The sequence below is a fragment of the Corvus brachyrhynchos genome, unplaced genomic scaffold, assembly GCF_000691975.1.
Source record: "Corvus brachyrhynchos isolate BGI_N302 unplaced genomic scaffold, ASM69197v1 scaffold249, whole genome shotgun sequence".
Classification (NCBI taxonomy): Eukaryota; Metazoa; Chordata; class Aves; order Passeriformes; family Corvidae; genus Corvus; species Corvus brachyrhynchos.
The window spans coordinates 126,991-150,394 of NW_008240226.1; the positions used below are offsets into that span (position 1 = coordinate 126,991).

Sequence of the window (23,404 nt, forward strand, 5' to 3'; positions counted from 1 at the left end):
GGGTACATGCTTTTGCCCCACAGAAGTTTAAATATTAAACTGAGCACAATGCAATAAAGCATAGTATTGCAGGTTGTGTTTAGTCATCTTTGCAAGGCCCTTTCGGTGCTGGCTCTGCAGTGGAAATGCTTCATGCAAAACAGTTGTGTTTAAATTCTGTACATAAAATTATGTTTATACTCCTTCTCATAACCAGCATTGAAATGGTTGCTGGTTCATATGTGCAAGGTCATAGAGAGCTTGCAGTTCTTCACCGTGCTTCATGACTGGTTGACTTTGTATTTAATGCAGTTGATGTATGACATTTCTGGTGAGGAATCCTGTTTCCAAGCTTCTGAGTATTTTGGGTTAGGCAATCTTTGAAGGACAGCGCATTTCTTAAACGCACTGGAGCAAACTTGCATTTAAATCTGTTCCTCACTGTCAGTCTTAACTTTGGGAAGCTACTTGACTCTCTGGACATTGCCTAAGTCAGTTCCATGTCAGGGATACACCTGAACAAATTCTTTCTACCAGGACAACAAAGAACAACAAAAAGCCCATTCCCCATGAAAAATTTGTTTACTTTTTGCAGGTATGTGTTTCCTTTTGCCATTTCCAGCCCTACTAACATAAACCTCTTTCTTTTCTATTGCTACAGAGTGAAGATTTCTCTGAAGCACAATCTTCAAGATGAAGTTCTTACTAGCAATTTTACTTTTCATCTCATTCTCCTTATGGGTTGAAGAAGTCTATTCCAAAGAGAAGTCTTCAAAGAAAGGAAAGGGGAAAAAGAAGCAATATCTGTGTCCATCGTATGTTCCTGCTTTCTTTTATGCTTTTGTATGATGGTGATCCTGCCCTATTTTTAACAGTGGAAATTATGTGGCAATTGAAGTAGAAGGTGGTGCTTTCTGCTGAAAGGATGGGGTCTGTGGTGGGAATGGGTTTGACCAGCATCATAGCTAAGAGCTGTCAATGTGTTCCTTCTGCAGCAAGTCCTCTGTTTTAGTGAAAGGGAAGATCTAATCAATAGTAATCATTCCTCTTCTTGTGGATTTCAACCCAGTGCCTTGCTATTTATGGGGACACAGTAGCATGGTCCCATGTTGCAGGTGTATTGAGGAAAGCAAGGAGGGTGCGAAACTGTTGGGCTGAAATTCAGCTTCTGGTTAGCTAGTTCTGTAAGAGAAGGCTTGTTCTACACATGTTCTTATTGCATGTTGAATAGAACTAAGGTCTTCAGCATCTTTCATCAATCATTTACAGTTCTATAACTTTTATGGAGGTGGATTGATTGATTGTTGCTATAAGGTATGCCCTTGTGGAATAGTCTCCCTATAAAAATACAGAAATTAAAATCCATGATTGCCCAGTTGAATAGACAATGTGTTCTGGACTCCTATGATTATTTGATGTTAAAAATACTCCCTCTTCCTAATGCTTACCACATTTTAGGTTGTGATCCATGTGAAAATGCGAAAGTTTTATTTGTGGATGCTGTTTTTATCGTTTTCTTGGCCAGTCTTACTCATTTTTTAGTGTTACATTGTAAATATCTGAGGGAAAGATTGATGGACTATGATAAGTTGCCAGTAAGTGCAGAAAATCACTATGACTGAAATAATAAAATTGTTTAGACAAATTTACAACATATTTCTTCTTTGACCATAAAAGAAGAGGTACAGAATGTTAGACTGTCTATTTAACATTAATCAACTTTTTCCAAAGAAAAAACAAAGCAAAACAAAAAGTGGAATAATCAGACAGAATCACTGTTCAAGTAATATTTTTTAAAGTTACCACTCTTTTCAAATGTTGACAGTGATGTTTGTTTGTAATCCCAGATTTTAGAATGTTTCTACATGTAGTGCATGTTTTCCTTCTTTTTTTTTATATCAAACCTAAAAAATTATATCTGTCCTTAGAATACATTAAGATATGTCTCAAATGTGATCCTGACTCATCTGAAATGCCCCTACCCATTTTTTCCCCTTTTAAAAGTTGAGTTCTGAATGAGGCTTTTGGTCTCAGCTACTGTGAGAGTTTATAACAAGGAGAGAAATGTCAGGGTTCCCAGGACAGGCATCAGAACAGAAGCCCTTGCAAAGTGAGTTAGGCAGCTGGGAACTGAATCCAGGTATTCCGTGGTCTTGTTCAAATAGCCAGCATTTCCCCCTGTTCTTGACTTAGTCTTAGTAGAATTCAAAACAGCAATGTCATTTTATCTTAGTAAGTGAGTGGATTTTTCTTGTTTGGTTCTATTTTAAGCCCTATATTTCTTGGTACCATTAAATACGATGTCATTTGTCACCAATACACTTGAAAAAACATTGAATACATGCTGTCATTGAAGCTGTCTGCAGCAATACTGGGGGAATCCAGTACTTGTCTGATGTTCCACTGTGCAGTGCTGCTGGCTAGAGTTGCCGTAGCAATGAGTCCTGTTCGATTTCCTGAATAATGACCAAGTTACCCATACCTTATTTGGCTGAAGTTCACAGCTTGAGAGACAACCACTTGTAGTAGTGGGTTTGCTATTTCTGTGGCTGGCATCTAGGAGGCCTCTGATGTGAATGAGCAGTGAAAGACGGCTCTGTCTGGCAGAGAAATTGCCTAATGCTCTCTTAACTCAGGCTTCTGTTGGCAAACTTCTAATCATCAGCATTTTTTTCAATGATCTTTCACAAAACTTCTTGATTTGGTGACACTTTGTGTTATAAAAGAGGTTGCCTACTAGTAATAATTTTTCCTTTGTGGAAAAAGCAAAAAAATCTTTCCTCACAATCAAACCAGAATATGATGGAGTGGGAATTAAGTAACACTATAAGGGTTGACTAAAACTACTCAAGGAAGTGTCTAAATAAAAGATTTCCTAGTGAAGCATAAGAGAAATATTTTAGAAGAATGCATTTTATTTTTTCACACCAAAAAAAATAGGATTTTTCGTAATTTATAAAATTGAATGGTACAGATTCCTAATGAAAAGGTACATTTATAAGTTAAACTCTTAATCCACTTTTAATTTGAAGTTACTGGTGCAGTAAAATTTAAACCTTAATTGTAACAAATTATTGCCTTTTATTTCCTTGCAACATGTGAAAAGCTAAATTTTACTTCTTCAAAAGAACAAAAACTGCATTAGTAGTTGTATACAAAACAGTCTTCTCTTGCAAACTTTGTAATGAAATTCAAATCTATACAAATCATTATCCAGGAAAAATTTATACAGAACCTGATATTGCTGCCCGAGTTCCTTAATTTGATGTTAAGAAATGGATGGCTAAAAGAGTGGTTTGGGACTTTAGCATGAATTTGTTTATATAAAAACTAAGGATACTTGAACTTTTACTTTTATGGCTCTCCAGAATACAAGCCTTTCGCCAAATGTGCCCCTCTGGCATGAAATTAACTACTACTAGGATAAGATGAAAACAAGTTGATTAGAAGCCCCATAAAAAGTTCATTATTGTCTCATAAACAGATATTTGCTTCCTTAAATTAGGAAAATTCTATTTTGTATCTTAGAACAAACCCTTTTACTTGTGATTATTCATGATGCTGTACTTCTCAGTGCATTGTGTAATAGTGTCTTGATTTGCCATCTTATTTTCGTTTATTCCTGAAACTGTTTTTCCCTGCTTTTTTATTGAAGGGTTTCTTGAAGCTGATTCTTAATCATTTGGTTCTTACTTTGATTTAATGCTTGCTCAGAACAGATGTAAGATTTCACATCTTACATTTAGATCATTTTCCTTCTTACCTCAGGCTTTCCTAATGAAACATAGAGTAATTATACTTCTGTCTGATTCCTGAATCTCTGTTGATTAACAAAGAAATTGACATATTGGGCCTAAAATGTGATAGTTTTGCACCATAAATCTGAGAAACTGGCTTCCACAGATGCATAGTACGATGAAGTACAAAGATGTAGTAACAAACTTTTGCCTTTTTTTTTTCCCATGGAAAATCTTAAAAAAAAAAAAAAATCAGGCCCACCCCTTCAAGAGAAAAAAAAATTTATATTACATTCTTCTGTTTACAATGCTTATTTTGAAATTTCATATACTTAATACAGATGATTTTGATACAGCTACAGGTGGATTTAGTCACTTGATCTCTTTCCTGCTCACAGACTGCCCATACTTGCATGACCTTTGTTACTTAGTTCTTATTAACTTCTTCATAATTCCTTATAATACCTGCTTCTCTTAAACATGTGGGACAGTTAGCTGTGACTTAGAGCACTGCTGAAAAACATTTTTCCTTTTGTTACACTATAATAAATACTTCAGTTATTTTATGATGTTTGAGCTGCTGCTGTCATCCCCACAGTCCTTAGTAGCCTAGGAGGTCTCTACTCAAAACTGCTTGGAAGATCTCTAGACAAATGAAATTATAAGGAAAGGGAAGTTTGGTTATTAGTGTTAGAGAAGGCACAGAGAAGTAAGAGTGTCACATAGCAGCTAACAAAACCAGTAATGACTATGATCATCATCACAGCTATCCCTGTTAATTTTGGTTTTAGGATGACTCAGCTGTTCACTTGCACAGTGTTCACTTCTGAAGATCCGTCGGTGTCCCTAATGCCATGGCAATGCTGAGAGCATAACCTCAGTCACTAAATCTCATCTTTTTGTCTGGATAGCAAGACTGTACTTTTGAAACAGCATCCCTCTTCACCTTTATGCATTTGTCCACATGGAGATTTATATTCATGTAGATGATTAACTAAATACTGTGTAATATCTATAGAGACCTTTTTTACCCACAAAGCAGGACTACAAATCATATTTGGCTTGTATTCAATAAAGCATATCAGCTACTTCAGAAACTGTGAAATGGCCCTCTAAGCCCTCCAGAAAACATGGCTTGTGCCATCTGCCAGGGCAGAAGCTTAGAAAGGCCATAGATGCAAAGGTTCAATAAACAGCTTCTTTTAAAAAACAACAACAAAAGACAGTGGAACTTGGGAAGAAAGCCTTTGATGTGTTTAAAGCATAGAGCTGTGTGAAACTCTGTCCTAAAATTTCCTTTAGTTTACTTTAAGTTTCTGACATGCTCTTCCTATGAAGACTAAAGTAAAAGTTCAGAACTTATTTTATACCTTGGGTCCTCTCCATTTCTTCAAGGACTAGATTTTTTTAATTGACTTTTTGGGTATACATCGCCTCTCTATCCGTAGTATGTGATCAAGCCCATTTTTGTGATCAAAATGTAAATGGTGGGAAAGTGGAATCATGTCTCTCTTCATTCCCACTATCTAGAAGACGCTGTTGATAGTCTGTGAGCATTTTCATTTGTAGGTGCAGTGGAAGGGTTGATACAGTTTGTGGGAGGAGGTGGAATGAAGTTGAAAGGAAAGCCTGAATTTGGTTGTGGAGGAAGATACATCTGACAGTCATTCCAGTGATAAGTACTTTGCAGATCCTAGGTCTTGTTCCTATAAAAATTCTTCTGCCCTGTAGTAACAGCAGTTGGTCGATGCTTTTATTATTCTGTATCACGTAACTCTCATGGAAAGCTGTGATCCCAGACAGATAGGGCCACATTCCAGAAGGTTTGCGAATTTGTTTTCAAAGTGGTTAAATGTGGTAGGCAGTAAAAGATAAAGCTATATAAGCAAAACCTAAGCTGTCTTGTAAAACAGTAATTAACCACAATAGACTGGTTCTCGTTCAGTAACTTTCCCTCTCAGTGAGCAGCGTTTCCTCCATTCTCAACACCACCGTGATGAGACACTGTAATTGTGTGGAAAACTTACAGGCTTTGTATTTCATATACAACCTTCTGACTGAGAAAAAACTGGGATCTGTGGGTTAAATTGCACCACCTTTCCGTAAGCCCAAGGACAACCATAGGTCTAAATTCTGTTGTCAAGACAAATTATATAGAATGTATCTCAGCTTATGCTTTCCTCTTACAGTGCCACTTATACCACCATGCAGTTGGTTAGATTTTACCGAGGTCCTTCTATTGTCTCCATACTTACAGCATTTGGAAAAAAAAAAATACTGGGACAAGGAACTGATGTGGATAAAATTAATTAATTAATTAAATTTTAAAATGTTTGTAGTTTTGCTTAAACATTTGGATGCTGGTCATATTTTATATCTGTGTGCTGTATCAAGACACAGCAGGACACTCATTATGCACAACGGCTACAGGTGGTGACTTCAGTGGGATGCAGAGATGCCTAAGCTAGGTGCCAGCAAGCTAATTTTAAGAAACAGAAACATTGCTGTGAGCAGTGCTAGTTCAGGCTGGGTGAAATACCATGCTAACCTGTTTCTCCTGGTTTGGGGGCTGTCGGCTCTATGGCAGGCAGATGAACCAGCTTGCTTTTCCCAAGTTTAGTGACTAATAAGGCACTTCAGATTACGATATAAACACTCCTTAAGGTGTCTAACCCTGGTAATGTTGAATGTGAAACCAAAGCTGGATTTAAGAGGTTTCTGCTAGACAAGGAGTGAAGTAGTGCCACTAGCAGGTATTGACACTACCTAACTGCAGGAAGGTTGTCTACATGTCCACATTAGGAGACTGTTGTCTTTGGTGTATCTACAGCATGGCTCACCGCAACACAGCATGAGATGAAAGACAAGCTGTTTCACCCCCTCAACTCATAGGTCACAATTCAGGGTGCCTACTCTGGGTTTCCATTTCAAAATTAGCTATGAAGGAGCCTTTCTCTTTGTTCACCACACTGCATTACCTCCAAATTTAGGTACTGAAGCTACATATCTAATTTTAGGTGTTTAGCTGTCAGCTGCTTTCGTAAAGACGTGTAAACAATGACTCAGAGTTCCATAGTTTTGGTGTAATTAGTGATACCACTTTCCATTGAAGTAATTGTAATTAATCTTCTAGGAATAGACATGTCACCTCGCACAGTTTGAAAATGTAGCTATTAAACATACTAAACATCAGAGAGATCACTCAGAAGAGTTATATTGTATGTCATTGATATGTATTAACCTGTTTTTATCCTTACAGTTATTGCACTCAGAAAATCAAATGCCTGCCAATCAGAACACTGATAGTTTATGCCAGGAAAATTGTACTTAAAATATATGCTGGGATAATAGATATTATGTTTCCCAAAACTTATTTTTACCTTTCTCCCATGTACATAGCCATGTTATATGACTAAAATGTCGATTTCCATCATGTAGATTAAATAAACTGCACTGAAATCTGTTGTTTCAGCATCATATGGGAAATTTTACTGGAGAGTACCATTAATATGGAGATACATATTTTTATCTGTCAGTAATCTAGAACTGTGGAAAAGTTCTCTTCCCGTTTGTGTAGAATATTTTTTATATTCTTTCCTCCTGTAGCACTGCATGTGGTAAGGACTCCTTGTAACTTCAGTGAGCTCTGAGAGAATAAATGTCATGATGACCTATAGAGACATAATGTCTTCTGACACATTTGCCTAACACAAATGTAAAGCTATATAAATTTCAAACAAAGTGTAATACATGCTTCCTTTTCTCCTGCATATCTGCTTATCTAAACTTCTGGATTTTGATTAGTGAATTATGAAAATAATTACCTGTTGCCATCAACTGAAAATGTTGGTCATGATCTTCAAAGGCAGTGATAAAATGTGTAGAGCTGAGGTGGAAGAGGAGATGGACACCTTATTGCATATCCTGTGAAATACAGTTTGTAGAGTAATTCTTTGATTCATCAGTGATACCAGATGTAACCTCTGAAAGACCAGGCATTTCACACAGAGATGTTACAGCAAAAGACTGACTGTACTTTGTTTTCTCTCTGGATTGTGAGGACACTGTAGAAGTGTGGATACTTTCGTGTATACAAGAATAGTGCTTGTTTTTCCTTTTATTTGTTCAGAGAAAGAAAAATGATACTTTGGGCTTGGATATTTTGTATGTTGGTTGTGTGGGGGTTTTTTAATTGTTACTTAGGTAAAATTTTTCGTAGGGCAAATTCTAGCTTTACAATTACTTGCTTTTAAATTTCCTCCATAGCAACTGGAGGCTTCTGTTGCCTTATCCTTTGGTATGTACTGTACCTTGCTTAGAACTCAGCAATTACTGTAAAGAGTGCTGCATTCCCATTTCTTAATGCTTTCCATCAGCTCTGCATGCAGTCAACTCAGGTTGAAATAAATGCATTAAAATTAAAATGTGTGCTGCAACTGGTGAAAATCTAAGTTACCAGCTTTTTACAAGTGGGAAATTGTAGTTTGAATTAGAAAAAGTGGTAAGTAACTTCTTGGTGTGAATGTTGTTATATGGGACTCAGCCTTCAGCACACTGAAGTAATGATTCTTCTAGGAAGGCAGATCTCAGCTCAAATCCTTTTTCGTTTATGTAATATACAAATATGCCTATAATTAATTCATTCCATAATGGCCAATTAAGCAGGGGTGGTTGTGGCTCTAGAAAAATATCTTCCCTTAATAGTCCCACCCTCTTTATCCAAGCACCTAACACATACCATATACTGTCTCATTAAATCTTTTTGCTCATCTGTCACTTTGAAAGTGTCCTTAACTTCTTAACTCACCCCAAGGAACACATCTGATGTATTAAGTTGCAGGTGAAGTTTAGGCATTTTGGTCAGCAATGCTCTCAGAAGGAAATCCAGTCATTGTGATGAAGTTTCTGTGTGTGCTATTGAATGATGGTAGTTTAATGACAGCATGCAGTAAAAGAACCGCAGTGAAAATATGACTGATGCTCAGCAGAGCTTTTTTTTCCCAGTAGCTATTTAAACCACTTCATTCAAAGTGACCTTTAAAAGTAGCAATTACTGAATCTCAATGCTTCTGCTCCTAACTCAAAACAGCCAATGCCATTGTATTTCATTTGGTTCTTAGATAAGCAAGGACAGATGCACTTACACACTTCTCTAAGTTCAAAACACAGCCCAACAACTTGTGGCAGATGTGATTGGGTTGTTCTTTACCAGCAAGCTATTCTCCCATTGTTTTTTCCATCACTGTCTTCGCAATGCAATAAATCTCCTTTGCCCAGTTTTTGGATGGCTCTTGAACAAACAGCCTGAACAGACATTTGTATTAATATACTTCTGCAGTGCAGCTCAGGTCTCACAAAACTACCATTTTCTTTCTCTTACTTGAAGAGACAGATAAACTTGTCAGGTGTACTTGGCTTTGTTTTGCTGTTTGTTGCTCAAACAAACAGCAAAAAAGTTCTCAAACTTTTTCCTCTTTTCCTCATTGCTTTTTATGAGCATGTGTATTTCATTTATGTGTCCATGTTATCCTGTGTGGTTCAGATTACTGTTTTCACTATTTAATGAACTTCTTTGTATAACCCACAACAAAAATAAAAAAAAGTATTTAAGTTTGTTCATTAGTTGTTGCTTGGATTTGTTTTCATATTTCATTGTACTGGACATACATAATTTAGAAAGAAATCTTATTGTTGGTATTAAGGAGATTCTTTTATAAATGTATTTTCAGTAGACATCTGATGTAGATGTTTTCTATCTTAACGTGTGACTTGCAAGGAAGCAGTGCCATGAACCTTTCTGTATCAGATAAAATGCAGCGTACATAGTGTTTGCTGCCTTTTTAATAGCTAAATGAACATTCTTTTCTGAATTGCTCTTTCTGGAAAGTGGAAAATAATCTTAACCTTATGTTTCCCTTTTGTCCAACTAGTGGTAACTGCAAAAAAAAGCATACAGAGCTGGTTTATGGTATTTCTGTGGCAACCTCTTTATTGGTAAAGGTCATCACTAAAAACTGAACACATCTCAAGGTTACAGAATAGTACTGTATTGGAATAGAATAGAATAGAATAGAATAGAATAGAATAGAATAGAATAGAATAGAATAGAATAGAATTTCAGCCGGAAGGGACCTACAGTGATCATCTAGTCCAGACCAAATGAGGAAATAAACCAATTCTGTTGCATAATGATCCAATTCTAAGTCAAATATAAAAACTTACAAACTCGGCCCTGGGAGGATTGTTTGAAAGTGAATTTGTCAATTATTCAAAGGCGTTAGAACACATACTGCTTTTTAATTGCTCTAATATTAAATTAGCAGAGGCTTATTGTATGCAGAACATACAGTTCTATATACTTCCTTGTTTTACTGGAAAACCAGTTATCTCTGGGTAAGTTCTGCTGGAACAATTAGTTCACCTATGTGGCTGCTACAGATCACAGAGGTTTTAGTGTGATTAGTGCAAGAGATGGGTGGGGAATCATACTGCAGCCACTTAATGCTGCTCCACAATTATTTTCTCTTCCTGTATGTTACAGTTTAAGCTATCCTCTTGGATACATACGTCTTGATAGGTACATCTCTGTTTAGTCTTTGGAATGCATATTTATCTTGCTAATGACTGTTGAGTAGTCCAAAATTTCAAGGAGGATTTAGTGCCATATTGTTGCCATAATTTTTTCCTCATTTATAACATCAAGCAAATACAAGAAAATAGCTAACCAGATATGCAGCTTTAGGTTTCCGAAACATCCTGAACACAACAGAGAAAACAGGAATCTGTTTTTTTTTCTTGGAGAATAAAATGCTCAAAGGGTATCAAGGAGATTATGGTATAATAAAATGCAGTTATGTTGTCATAAGTGGTTGACATGTTTTTAATAATAGGGAACTCCTTCCTAGTTTTATTTATAAATGTTTTAGCTGTTACATGTTAACCGAGGAGATTAAATCTCATTGGGAAGACGTAGTGAGTGCTACCAAGTCAGCAGATCTGATTCCCCCTGTTTCCCTTATGGTTTTAGTTAAACCAGTTGTTTTTAAAGGTGAGTTTATTCATAAAAGCTCTTCAAGGGCTAGGATCTGGTCTCATCTCCAGTTTTTTGAACAAATAGTGATGTCATGCTATGCTGGCAGTTATTTATTAATTAATTAATTTCCCAGCAATCAGTAAGGAAAATGCTGAACAGGAGCTACTATAATGGGACATTTTAAAACAGGAGATCTAATTACATTCATGATTTCCTTTTTTTTTCTAACTGGCCAAAAGCCTTCTGTAGAGTTAGTGTTTCCTTCAACAAATGTTTGAATAAGGCAGAAATCCCAGAGGACATGAAGGAAACTGAAGGATGAGAAGAACAAAAGCAATGAACTGAAATGTTACAAAGAATAACCTGTAGGGCTGTCAAACTGACATTGGTATGGGAGAGAATAATGAAAAAAAGAAATTACAGGGTGAAGAAAGCAACAGCATCTGATGCTGATTATGGAAAAAATTTAGGAAATAAACTTGATCATTTTTTAAAACACATACAGTTGTTTGCAAAAGATGATAGTGTTGATGCACATGACTTATACCTCTGTAGGGTGTTTGTCTTATTTTTGCATGGCATCCTGGTTACTGAACTATAATGACAGAAAGCTGAGTAGTCATAAAAGGGATGGAAAAGTGATTATGAGGTGGAATTCAAAACTGGAAACAGTCACTGAACAGGTTCTGGAAACATACAAATTAATTTACATAACATTATGAGCCTGCTTGGTGTTTAAATTACCTGGGGAGGGGACTGACTCACCCGTATTGCTTTTTATTACACTCAATTTCATGTACTCTTGTAGCTACATTTACCTGTCACAGGTTCTTTTTGATTGTAGCAATGGTTTTCATTTAACACCCAGCACAATAATGGCAAGGTAATGAAGATGTTTAAATTCCCCCTGCAAAACCAGAGGAGAGTCCAAGGCCTTGTTTTCTGTAGCAAAGCTTTTATTAGCACTTGACAATGAGATTATGCAATCCTCCAGCTCTGGGTAGAATAGCTGGCACAGGCATGCGAGAGCAGGAGACTGCCAAAAGCCTCTGCATGCTTTGGCACCTACAAAGTGGCTGTCAATTTACTAAGGTTCCTAATCTGACAGTCACTAAAAATAGTTCAGGTGGCTGCTTTCTACTGATGAAGAAATCATGTCCCTCTGGATATTTATGTTAGGAAGGAAGGGAACAATTAGTGAATTGCAGTTTAGTTGCTTCCAAGTTTACAGTTGAGAGTATGTCAGAGAGCATTTTTGTTTATTACACAAATAGTTTCTTGAAAAATACTGAAACTTCTCCAGGAAAGGAAGACTATACATTATGGTGCCTGAAAATAATGAACACATTTTGCTTGTAAAATGGCATTTATGGCATTACTTTAAAATTACTTCAGTTTAAGCACACATTTGTTTCTGTCTTGATAGTAACTAATGAACATTTTTTACAGGCAGCAATCAGCTGAAGACCTTGCAAGAGTACCTGCTAATTCCACCAGCAATATCTTGAATAGGCTATTGCTCAGCTATGATCCCAGGATAAGGCCTAATTTCAAAGGTTTGTCAAAGCCCTTTTTTTTTAACCTTTGGATTTTAACTTTTACTCTTTTCACATAGAGAAAATTTATATAGAGATAATATTCAAAAGCTAAATTTCTGTTGTTGGGTTGTTGGTTTTTTTTAATGGAAATTTCCCTAGATAGTGTGAAACTACAGAAGATACTTGTCCTTTTGAGCTGGAAGATAATATGCTAGGATTTCATTGTCATAATAGTATGTGATGCTTTATTACTATTGGTCATATTTTATAAAAGACTGTTTAAAAGTAGAAATATAATTTATAGAATAAGTTTTTAAAATATCTTTTTATCCCTACATTTTAGTTAGACTCTGCTTTACAGTATCTTAAAACACCAGATTTCTCTATAGACATCCTTTAAGATGACTATAAAAAGTTGGGGTCAGCAGTATCACTATTAGGAAACCATACAGTTATTCAATCCTTTAAAGATATTTTGGTTAGAAAGCTTACACACTTTGGGAATTCAAATAGGTAATGCATTTAAACACATTTTCTGCCTTTAAAACATCTCCCTGTAGTCAGATGTTGCAGGATTCTTCTGTGTAGGCAAGTGTGACTCCTTATATGTGCAGAAAAACATGGAATATATATTCTCTGCAAAACCTCTAAGAACTCACACAAATTAGGCTGTAAATTAGGCTTTCCAGGAATTCGATTATTTACCTTCTGAAAAAAGACATAGACAATTTTATTATATGTAGGCTGTGCCATTTAGGTAAAACAGCTCTTTCATTTTAGAACTCCCATATAATGTGCATTGAGATATTTTAACATGAATATCATGAGTATGAAAAATTTGGAAATCTTTTATTGTGCTTTTGAAGAGGCTGTTTTCAGATGTTCTGTTTAACTGTTTTATAAACATATTAAACTGAGTTCTCAGCAAGTGTACTACTTCTTTCTTATTCTCTGTAGAACCATATTTATATGTTTTCAGCACTAAGCCTTGTCACAAAGAATAAATGTCCAGCCTCTTCTCTACCTGTTCTTCAGCATAATCAGCTTGTAATCACAAGGCATGTTGCAGATTTCTTTATATTTTTGATAACCCTTCTGGCAGCCTGGTAAGAATCAAGACGGAAGGGAAAGGGAGGACGTAATGTTAGCTCAGAGGGAGGTGGAAGAAAAAGAACATTTTCTGACAAGTGGTTTGCCCATGTTAAAATGTTCCTCACGCATGAGTGATTTTCTTGGACAGCACTTCCTATTCGAATCTGGAAGAGAGAGTTCACTCTTGGCTACTAGTGATGTGATGGGTGCTCTGTCACAGGCATTAGAAGAGGTATTATGCTTGTTGCATAATCAAAAGCATCACACATAAGTAGTCTGATTTAAAAACCCCAAAACCAAACTAAACCAAACCAAACAAATTGGTTTACCTGAAAAAAGTGAAATTTTATCTTCATAAATTTCTGGTGACCAAGAGAATGAGTTTGAATTTATGTCTTAAATGTATATAAAAGGATTTTATGCAGACAAACACGCTATTAGAAGAGTCATATATTACTTTGTACTGTATTTACTTAGTCTGTCAGAACAGTCTTCATATATTCTTCTATCTCTTTTGTTGCTGAAAGTAGGAAGAAACCCACTGAATATTTGTAACAGTGTAAATGAGATCAGATACCTGTATCTAGTGGACATTCTGACACTCACACCATAGAGATACTAAATAAAACTAGTGGCCCATAATTAGTTCTCTCAGCTATCGGGCCACTTCTCCTTGCTCTGTGATAACTCTCTGTTAACACCAGATTAAATGACTGCCAATCAATTCCCGCAGGGTGACAGAGGGCAGATGTAGCAGCTGTCATACCATCCCTCTTCAACTACAGGAATCCTGGCTGTGGAAAAGAGAAAAAATCCAGGCCATCTTAATATCTTCACAGCTGCTGACTTCTAGAAATTTTTTCTTGACAAATTGGTAACCATTGTAAAATGGAACAGCTTTCCAACTCTTTCATACCGAGGCTAGATAGCCATGAAAGATGCATGCACTTATCTTTACCTGCCTGCATACTTTACGGTTATGTACTTGACTTGCACAAAGAGGTATCCTCTTAAAATATAAGGAAATATCATAAATCATAAACAGGTAATTTGGGATGATAAATTGTCATTATGACCTCGACAGTTAAAAGTGTCTGCTGCTGGAAATGTGAATTGCCTCTATCTGTTGCACTGTGTGCAAAAGTAATACTGGCTTGTTCATTCTGTGATAACAGAAAATCATGGAATTCAAAAATTATTCATTTAGATATATGGTCAGCAGAATTCTTTAAGATTAGCTCTCTGGAATAGGGATTTTTATCTTTTCTGTTGTCTTATCACTAAGTTATAAAGAAGTTTAGTGATTTCTCTTGACTTTGAAAACTGTATATATGCTAACTTAAAAAGATAAAGTTGTATGACCATATAAAAAAAACATTTTACATTGTGACATTGTGATAATGGTATAAAGGAGCTTTAAATGAAGGATAATGTACCTTTACTGGATTGCGCAGCTCACTAGAATTATTTTTTTAAAGGAATTCCAGTCGATGTTGCAGTCAACATCTTCATTAACAGCTTTGGGTCAATTCAAGAGACAACTATGGTAAGAGTGAAATTAAATTCTTGTAGTACACATGGAAATGTTCTTATTAAATTAAATTCCAGACTGAGGATTATGAACTATAAAACAGAAATAATTGTTGTGGTTGCGGACACTGAGACTTAAGATAATGGAAGTAGTGATTGACTGGCTGTGCTTTATGCCATAAACCTAAGCCTAATCATCTATTTCACTCTATATGTGTCCACAGATTATTGTAGCTTTTTAAATCTGATTTACATGAAAGGAAATCCATGGTTTCTAAGATGCAAGAGAGAGACTAATTTCCATAAATTTTTAAGTGCATTGGAAGAACCCATTTGATAGTATGAATTAAAGAATCTCCCTGAGAGTTATTACGTAGGTTTCTTGGTGTGTTATTCAAAAAACGCCAAACTACTAGGACTGTATATGAGAGAAAAAGAACAGACATGCATAAGGATGAAACATATAGGTTCTTTGTTTTATGTGGATCTGAAGATGTAAGTAAATAATGGAGGATAGAAGGAGGAGTAGTAAATTAATGGACTATCAATAACCATAGCCTGACTCCTGTTTATTTACTGCATGAGAAAGATAAACTAGGGAGTGAAGTTTCCAAAAATGTGTTTCCAGTTTAGCCAGAAAATTATCAAAAAAAGCATGTCAATAACAGGATGAATTAATCCTCATTGCAATTTTGACTTCTTTTGTTTCTTTGGGAAATAAAATCAATTTCAAAATATGAGTTGCTTCATCAAAGCTCTTTCTGATATTTTGGGACTTGCAGATCTTTTTTTGTAATTGTATTTCCAATAAATACTATCAAAAATATTGCCAAAAAATTGATTTAGTTATTGGAGATGTTCTGACCTGATCAGGTTTTTCTTTTGCATAAAAAAGAGGGGAGTGCACCATGTTGTGCCAGTACATGGAAAACCACAGCCAAGACATGCACTGAGTGGGAGTTCTGAGGCATTCCCCTATTGCTTTGGTGACCTGCTCCATCTAAAGCATTAAGGCAGTTCACAAAATCAAGTTGCTTTTTTAATGCTGTGACTAAGTCAGCATTCTGACTCAAAATGGCAGAGAAGTAATAAACTACAATAGCACTAATAAGCAATAAAACACATTTTTTGTTGTTGGAAGTAAGTGCCCACTTAAAATTCAGAACCAGTTTACATGTTACCCTAAAGACACTTCAATAGGACTGCAGAGCCACTCCAAGTTGAACATACTTGGTGGCTGGAACAGTTTTGAACAGCTTGGCCAGAAATTTCTGTTTCTTTAGCTGGCAGTGAATAAAGACTTGTGTTTGACTGCAAATGATCGTAAGTGAACTAATGGCATTAGTGGGAAGTAGTATTAAAACAAAAAAAAAAATGTAAGTTTGCCCAAAAGGCCACGAGATTTATTTCTGAAAAGAAAAAGAGGACTTTAGTTTAAAGGAGGGCAGGGAGGAAGAGCAGGAAAGTATGAGTGAGATAAGTGTCTTAAAATGTCAAGTATGTTAGGCCAGCCGGCCCTTTCAAGTTTCTGAAATGAATTGCATGCTTTAAAAAGTGAATTTTAAAGAGGCTTTTTTACAATTCACCCAGATTCAAATAGTAGCAAAACATGAATGTGAGGGATGTGCTTCCCCCCACCTCCTCCAAAAAAAAGTAGCATGTTCTCTGCAGCCATGTATGTATGTCTGTCTATGCCTTCCTGTTATGGTCACTCACAAATTTACGAGTATGTTCTGTAAGTCATGCACTCCTCCATAACTCAGAACTTCAGACACCATCCTTACTTTAGTTTATGCTTTTATTTAGATTTCTGTGTCTAGCTGATCACCGTGATAGCTAAGCATGTGGAATGTTTATGTGGAATTTGGATTACTTCTTGATTGCCTTAATGTAACACAGGAAGCACCAACAAAATAAACAGTCAATCTGTTCTTCCGTGTATTACTTGGAAAAGTCTTCCTGCTGCAGTGGGCAGTGCACATTCAGGAATCACTGCTCTCTTGAGGATAGGTTTGTACTAGTCTTCAAATGGTCTGGGTAATACATCAGACAGTAGAAAGATCCCTTAGACTAGGAAAAGACTTGTACCTCCAGAGTCACAGGAAAAATATTTCCTGGAGGTGAGGCACCAAGTCTGTAAAGGATCAGAGGGGTCTCTTGTGTTCTGAAAAGGAGACATTTGCAGAAGTACCAGAACTGCTGAAAATGTTCCTTGGTGTTAGAGAAGAGAGTGGCTGGCTACATCTCTGCTGTCTCTGGTACCGATGAGAATAATGAGGAGTATTGATTAATACACTGTCTCTACCAGAAGCTACTAAACTGGTTGGAATGATACCAAAATTTGTGAAAGTATATATTTCTAAGTCTTTCAGTCAACGAATTATTGTGATGATACTTTGCTCTTAAGCCACTGCTGGCTGTAATAATTGAACTCCTACATTTCTGCCAAATCTATGTTGGGGTAAGGCCATGCCAAAGCAATGATTCCTTCTTTTGTGTAATGGAAGTGTGGGAAAAAAAAACAGTGGGGGCCAGATGACTGGAAGTGAGGTCACGGTAGAAGGCCCAACAAGCAAATGTGTAGAGTGCCAGTGAGAAAAGGCCTTGCTTGCTGTCCTTCTGGTCCTGAGATAATTATATTCTTAGCTATGCAGTTGTCTTATCCTCAATGAAGAGTTGAAGTTACCTCCCTCTGAGTTAGAGTCCACTTAGATTTAAGAAAGGAGGGAATTTCTTTATGGAAAAGCATCAACATGTTTGGAGCTACATTGTTTACAAAATAGTACCCATTTTGTGGGTCCTATGCCCAGAATCCTGTATGGCTTTAATCAAGCCCTTGTGAAGAATCTGAAGGGCAAATGTTTGCTCTGTGTCTAGAAATGATAGTGTTCATGTTGTGTTGTTTAATACTGAAGAGCATTGTAGTGTTTCCACACACTTATCAAGCAGGTCACCTGGAAAAAAATAAGCAAAAGAACTAGTGAACTACAGAGAGAATCAGAATTTGTACAGATAGAAAGGAAAAGAGCTTACACTGGAGCTGCTACCTTCCAGTAAGCTCCCTTTATCTTGAATCCTGTAATTTGTTTCCTTCTGTATCGTTAGACCGCTTGTCTAGGATCCCATGTTAACTCTGCTTCTGAGTTGCGCACGTTTTTTCAAACTGCAGATTTGTGGTATATTATGGTGTTTATATCATATTTAGAAACTGTTTTAAACTGGATGACCAGCCAAGGATTCCTAGGGATAGAGAGTTTCTGGTATAAATACCCATAGGGCTATTTTTTTTTCTATGATGATGATCCGACTCTCTGTCTACAGAATCTATATTCAAAGTTTTTGCTTGCAGTGTGACCTTTCTTCACTGACTCAAATGACAAAACACCACTTCTTCCTTCTCCTTTACTTTAAAACCTTTCTGAAACGTCTTTTTAATATTCATGAATATAAACAAAAATTCACTTTCCTTATTTTAATCTTAAAAATGACATTTTCTACTTCATTAAAAGGAAGCATTATTATGTTGCCTTTCTTTGTATGAGTGCAGTTTATGTAGTTAGTCTTTCATGATCTATGTGCTCCATTTTGCAGAGAGATGTATAGGCTATGCTTGCTTTCTGGCCTGAGGTGGTTTTCTGGCCACATGCCCACTGTTTAGTAGACTTTTGAAATATTTCCTAGAATGCCTCCCAGCTTCTCTGAAAACAACTTGCCTTCTGTTGGAGTTGCATGGGAAAACAAAGCCCTCTAGAATACTTCCATGTTTCTTTCTACCTGACAGGTCCTCCTAGCTCTAATGCTCATGAACATCTCTTCCATCCTCTTCCCCTAGTTTCAGGCTTTTTAGTTGCTCTTTGACTCTCCGTTACTATAAAATGCCAGTCGCTTTGCAATATTCAAAAAAAATTTGTAAAATGTACAGTAGGAATACCATGTGCTCCATGCAGACTGCTTCTTCAGCCCCTGTTCAACCTAATTGTAGTGCACTTACTAAATCTTAAAATTTACTGTGCAAATTTGAGAGGACTGGTTACAGACCCTTTTCAAGACAGATTTATACCAGATCATTGACTTTACTGCTGCCAGATGCTATAAGGATCATACTCTTCTAAGAAGCAGCCCTTTTGTACATTGTTGTCTGGCTAGCCACAGTTTTGTATTGTGACATCGCTTTGCTTCCTTCTACATTTTCTTTATTGCCTAGAGTATATGGTGGCCTTCCTCTCCAAGTGCCCCATCAAGGTCTCTACTTTAGGCCTGAACCTCCCCATTTTAGATTAATGGGGTTTTTCTTCCCTGTGGGTTAAATGGGAACAGACTCAAGTTCTTAAAATGTCGAAACATCTGATTGTTTGGTGTTTAAATTCATTTGTAATAGAGCAAGGCAGGAAATAAAATAGCATCCACCTGATCTTACTTCCAATTCTTATTTTGCCAGTGCATTCTGCTTTTCAGTGATGTAAGCATCTCCTTCTACTGAATGGGTAAGCTGAAGGCAAGTGTTGGACAGTGCTTATCCTTTGCCTATGGCTTTGAGAAGGCATCTGATTTTGTATAAAATTAGGGTAATGCACTTGTTTATGGGGAAATTGAATTCAGTTTAACAAATAGTGTAATGCTTGTGAGCATGAATGGTATGCAGTATTTATCTCATATGGTTTAGAGTAATTTTTTTCACTGAGACAAGAAGTGCATATGGAATGGGAACTTTCAGCAAGAAGCAAGTAAAGGAAATTTTCAATTATCTACATATAATTGAAAAGATGCTTTCTGAGATAATGACCTGAATTCCCTCCAATTATGAAGCTTCTCTGTGAGAGCCTTCCAGTACAAATTCACTTCATATTAACCATTATTTTTTGCTTCTTCTTTACTTTGGCAAGACATTATTGGTCTTTGTATGAATATGAGTCAGACTATGTATATTTTTTCCAAAAACCAACTACCAACAAGTAACAAGTACTTAGTTTTGCTTTGCTTTTCCTTACAATGCAGTAAGGAGAAATATTACAAAGTATAGTGTAATAAAGAAATACATGGACTAATTTTACTGGTGGAATGGACATGGGAAAGTGGGCACTGTACTTAAATTTACAGAGCAAATCAACAGAACAAATTACTATCCATGATGTTTTAGCCAAGTGAACTCCTTCTGGTTGAAGTTAGCATGACTGTCTCAACATGGCACCTGCTTTGGACTGTAAATGTAGTAAGTACAACAGAAGATAATTCAGCTGTATCAACAAAAAAATGTTTAAGAGTCATTGACATGTAGAATAAAAAACTTTATAAACCAGAATCCATTGACAAACCAAAAATATGTCGAGAACCTTCACTCACAGATTTCTAGCATTTTGCTATAGTTGTAGAGAAGTGGCAGTGTTTCCACTGCTTTGAAAGACACAGCCCTTATCTCAGGAGGCTTTGTACCTAATAGACAATTATGAAAAAACAAAGCATGCTATAGAAGGCAACTAGGAAGACTGGAGATAGAAATTATCTTACATACAGAATTTTGGCTCATTTTTTTATGTTTAACTTTACTTCAGCGATAACTTTGTTCTTTTTCTGTATGTGATCTGCCTAGTTTACATATACATCGAAAAGAGGCACTGGCATAAATGTAAATGTAAAAAACAAAAAGACTTACGAGATAAGACTGAAAAATCATAGCTGATATTCTAGGTCAAATTTTTCCTTCAGATGCACACAGCTTTCACTAAGGACAGAACACGTGCAGGGTATCATTTTGCCCTGAGACACATGCTACTCCAATTCCCAAAAGCGAAATTAGGTTCTCATTGAGCATGGCTCTACTACTGTCCGTCCTTCAGCCAGAGTCCTTCTGAATCCAGAAGGAGATTTCTTCTGTAAAGCCTTGATTTTGTCTCTTTGAGACCAATTCTGTTTCTCCTTTCATACATGCTACCTCAGTACTTATGTTGCAAGCTGGCATCAGTTTTCCTGTTACCAAAATAGTTCCAGATCACGGTCAGAAGGTCTGAGGCTGTATTCTGGGTGTGTAATATAAAATCCATTATCTACCTGGTCTGTTTACTGCTTTTATAGTGTGATATTTTGCCATCAGTGTGCCACGTAACCAAATGGAGAGTAAACTGGAATGGGCACTCACAGGATATCCTGATAAAAGTGATATCATGCCTGCTGCCTGCAGCCATTTAGTGTAGTCAAGCTATGGCCTCTCTCTGCCCTGCTGCATGCTTTTCTCTAAGCCTGGTAACAGGGGACTGCTACTGAGGGGATGCAAAAAATGATTCTGGAGCGGCAATTTGGTCATTTGTTTAAGGAAAGTTGCTATCTTCAAAACGTGAGTGAGATGTAATCTAACTGTAGTAAAGTCTGTTAAACATAACACTTCGTAATGTAATTTGAGTAGTGATTACTGTGTGATAGAAAAATCAGAGAATAATTTTTTTTCTCTTCTGAGTCTGATAGAGTGGTTTTATTTCTCTGTGGGGTTTTTGCTAGACTTTTGGCTAGTCTAATACTTGTTTATTCTTCCCATCAGGATTATAGAGTCAACATCTTTCTAAGACAGAAGTGGAATGACCCCAGACTCAAACTGCCCAATGACTGGAGAGGTTCAGATACACTGACAGTGGACCCAACTATGTTTAAGTGTCTTTGGAAGCCAGACTTATTCTTTGCAAATGAAAAAAATGCTAACTTCCATGATGTCACACAAGAAAATATCCTCCTTTTTATATTTCGAGATGGAGATGTCCTAGTCAGTATGAGGTATTTTGTTTATATATTTCCACTATTTTTTTAAAGTGACTTTATGTGAAATATATATGCTCTATTAGCCTTAGTAATGTAATGCAAGTTATGACTAATATTTAAATTTATATGACAGTTTGTAAACAATGCTGCAATTAATTATGTGTGAAGGAATCAGATGAAGGTGTTTTAAAGCATGTCAGCTGATAAAACTGCAGCTGTGAGAAATTTGAAGTGTATATACATTTGTATGTCATGTTAAGCTGACACACTGAACTTGTATGATTGGAAACTAAATTTAAACTCTTCCACTAGTTGCTTAGGTTCCTAGAAGCATACTGGAGTGGATAGTAATCTGAAATGAAGCCTTCAGTAAAAGAGTATATGTTGCACCCTACTTGAATTTCTACAGCAACTAAAGTAAATGATGATTACTTGATAAAGATATAGGGAAACACAGAAATTACAAAATTTGTGAATATGTATGTTTTGTAAAAGTACTGTGAAATAATCCTGATTAAATTCTATGCCTTACTGGATGTTACTTTTTTTCAGAAGTCCATAAATTGTTGTTCAATTTAATTGCAATTAACTTTTTTTTTTTGGTGGTTTGACTTGGTTTATCAAAGGTATACATGATGCCACAAAAATAGTCATCCACTGAAACCAGCAAATTAGTTGATTAAAAAGGAGGTCATAGTGAATTACAGATCTGGAGAGTTTATAGTTTGTAGAGATTGGGCTCAATTTCCTAACAGGAAGTGAATTTTCTTCTGGTATGAGCTGTAACATATTGCCCTGATAGATGTAAAAATGATTATCTGAATATACTGCAACATTACCTTTAAGAGGGAACCCCTTCAGAAGCTAGGGTCATGTGAACTATTTCTTCCTGCAGTAGAAATGGATAGAAGAAAGAAGAAACAATATGAAAGAGGCGGGGGTTTTTTTGCCCATTTCCAAACAGGATGAGAAAAGTCAGTCTCAAGACTATTGCTGGCAGTGATCAGAAAAGAAAATACATTGGGCAACCAAAGCATTTCATTTGGCTTGCTCTGAAGGTCTTGGTTTTGATTACATGCTTCTGTAGGAGGTTTGGGGTGTGTAGAAATTAATATTTCTAAGTAGAAAATAACTTCCAGCTATGAAAGAAGTTTCCCATCTGAAAGAATGAATGTTAAATGAAACCTTGAAACATTTCTCAAATATTTTTGCTGGGTTGCAGCTATTTATAAATGAGCTCAATAGGTATGGTTAATGGTTAGTGAATATTGAGTGAATACTAATAGAAGTGTTTCTGATGGAAATATTACTCTCTGAAAACTTGCAAATAAGAAGACCAGGTTCAATAAAGTTAGAAATTATTGTCATCCTCTAAAAATATTTGGTTTATTTTAATGGCACACTATGTTCTTACATTATACGTATGCAGGTAAGATCAATTTTTTGAGGGACTGTGATTTGGTGACATTTTTAAAATACATAATTTCTATGTCTTGTGGTTTTAGTTTACAGAGATATTATGACATATAAATGAAAGATTCTCCAGTTATCAAAATACTTGCATCAAAAAATGTGTATGAGGGAAAGCTCTTGCACAAATAGTTGAGAATTAGGAAACTGAATGCAGGAATAAACAGCTACTGCTCACATCAGGGGAAGTAAACAGTAGACTCCCACAAAAAAACTCTCTTCTGTGTTCTGTGTTCAACATAAGTCAACTGAAAAACTGGATTTGCAAGTGCATTTGATGA

General features: G+C 36.2%; 1 protein-coding gene across 3 annotated transcripts in view; it reads left to right on the forward strand.

Annotated features, from left to right (window-relative positions):
- The first annotated feature begins 621 nt into the window (after positions 1 to 621).
- Positions 622 to 23,404, forward strand: part of GLRB (glycine receptor beta) — a 49,788-nt gene continuing 27,005 nt past the window's right edge. For all 3 annotated transcript variants that reach the window (XM_017745132.1, XM_008641913.2, XM_017745133.1), the window contains exons 1-4: positions 622 to 794; positions 12,199 to 12,305; positions 14,858 to 14,925; positions 21,439 to 21,668. In XM_017745132.1, coding sequence (XP_017600621.1) covers positions 673 to 794; positions 12,199 to 12,305; positions 14,858 to 14,925; positions 21,439 to 21,668 — 527 coding nt within the window. In that variant the 5' untranslated portion in view covers positions 622 to 672. The remainder of the gene's footprint in view (positions 795 to 12,198; positions 12,306 to 14,857; positions 14,926 to 21,438; positions 21,669 to 23,404) is intronic.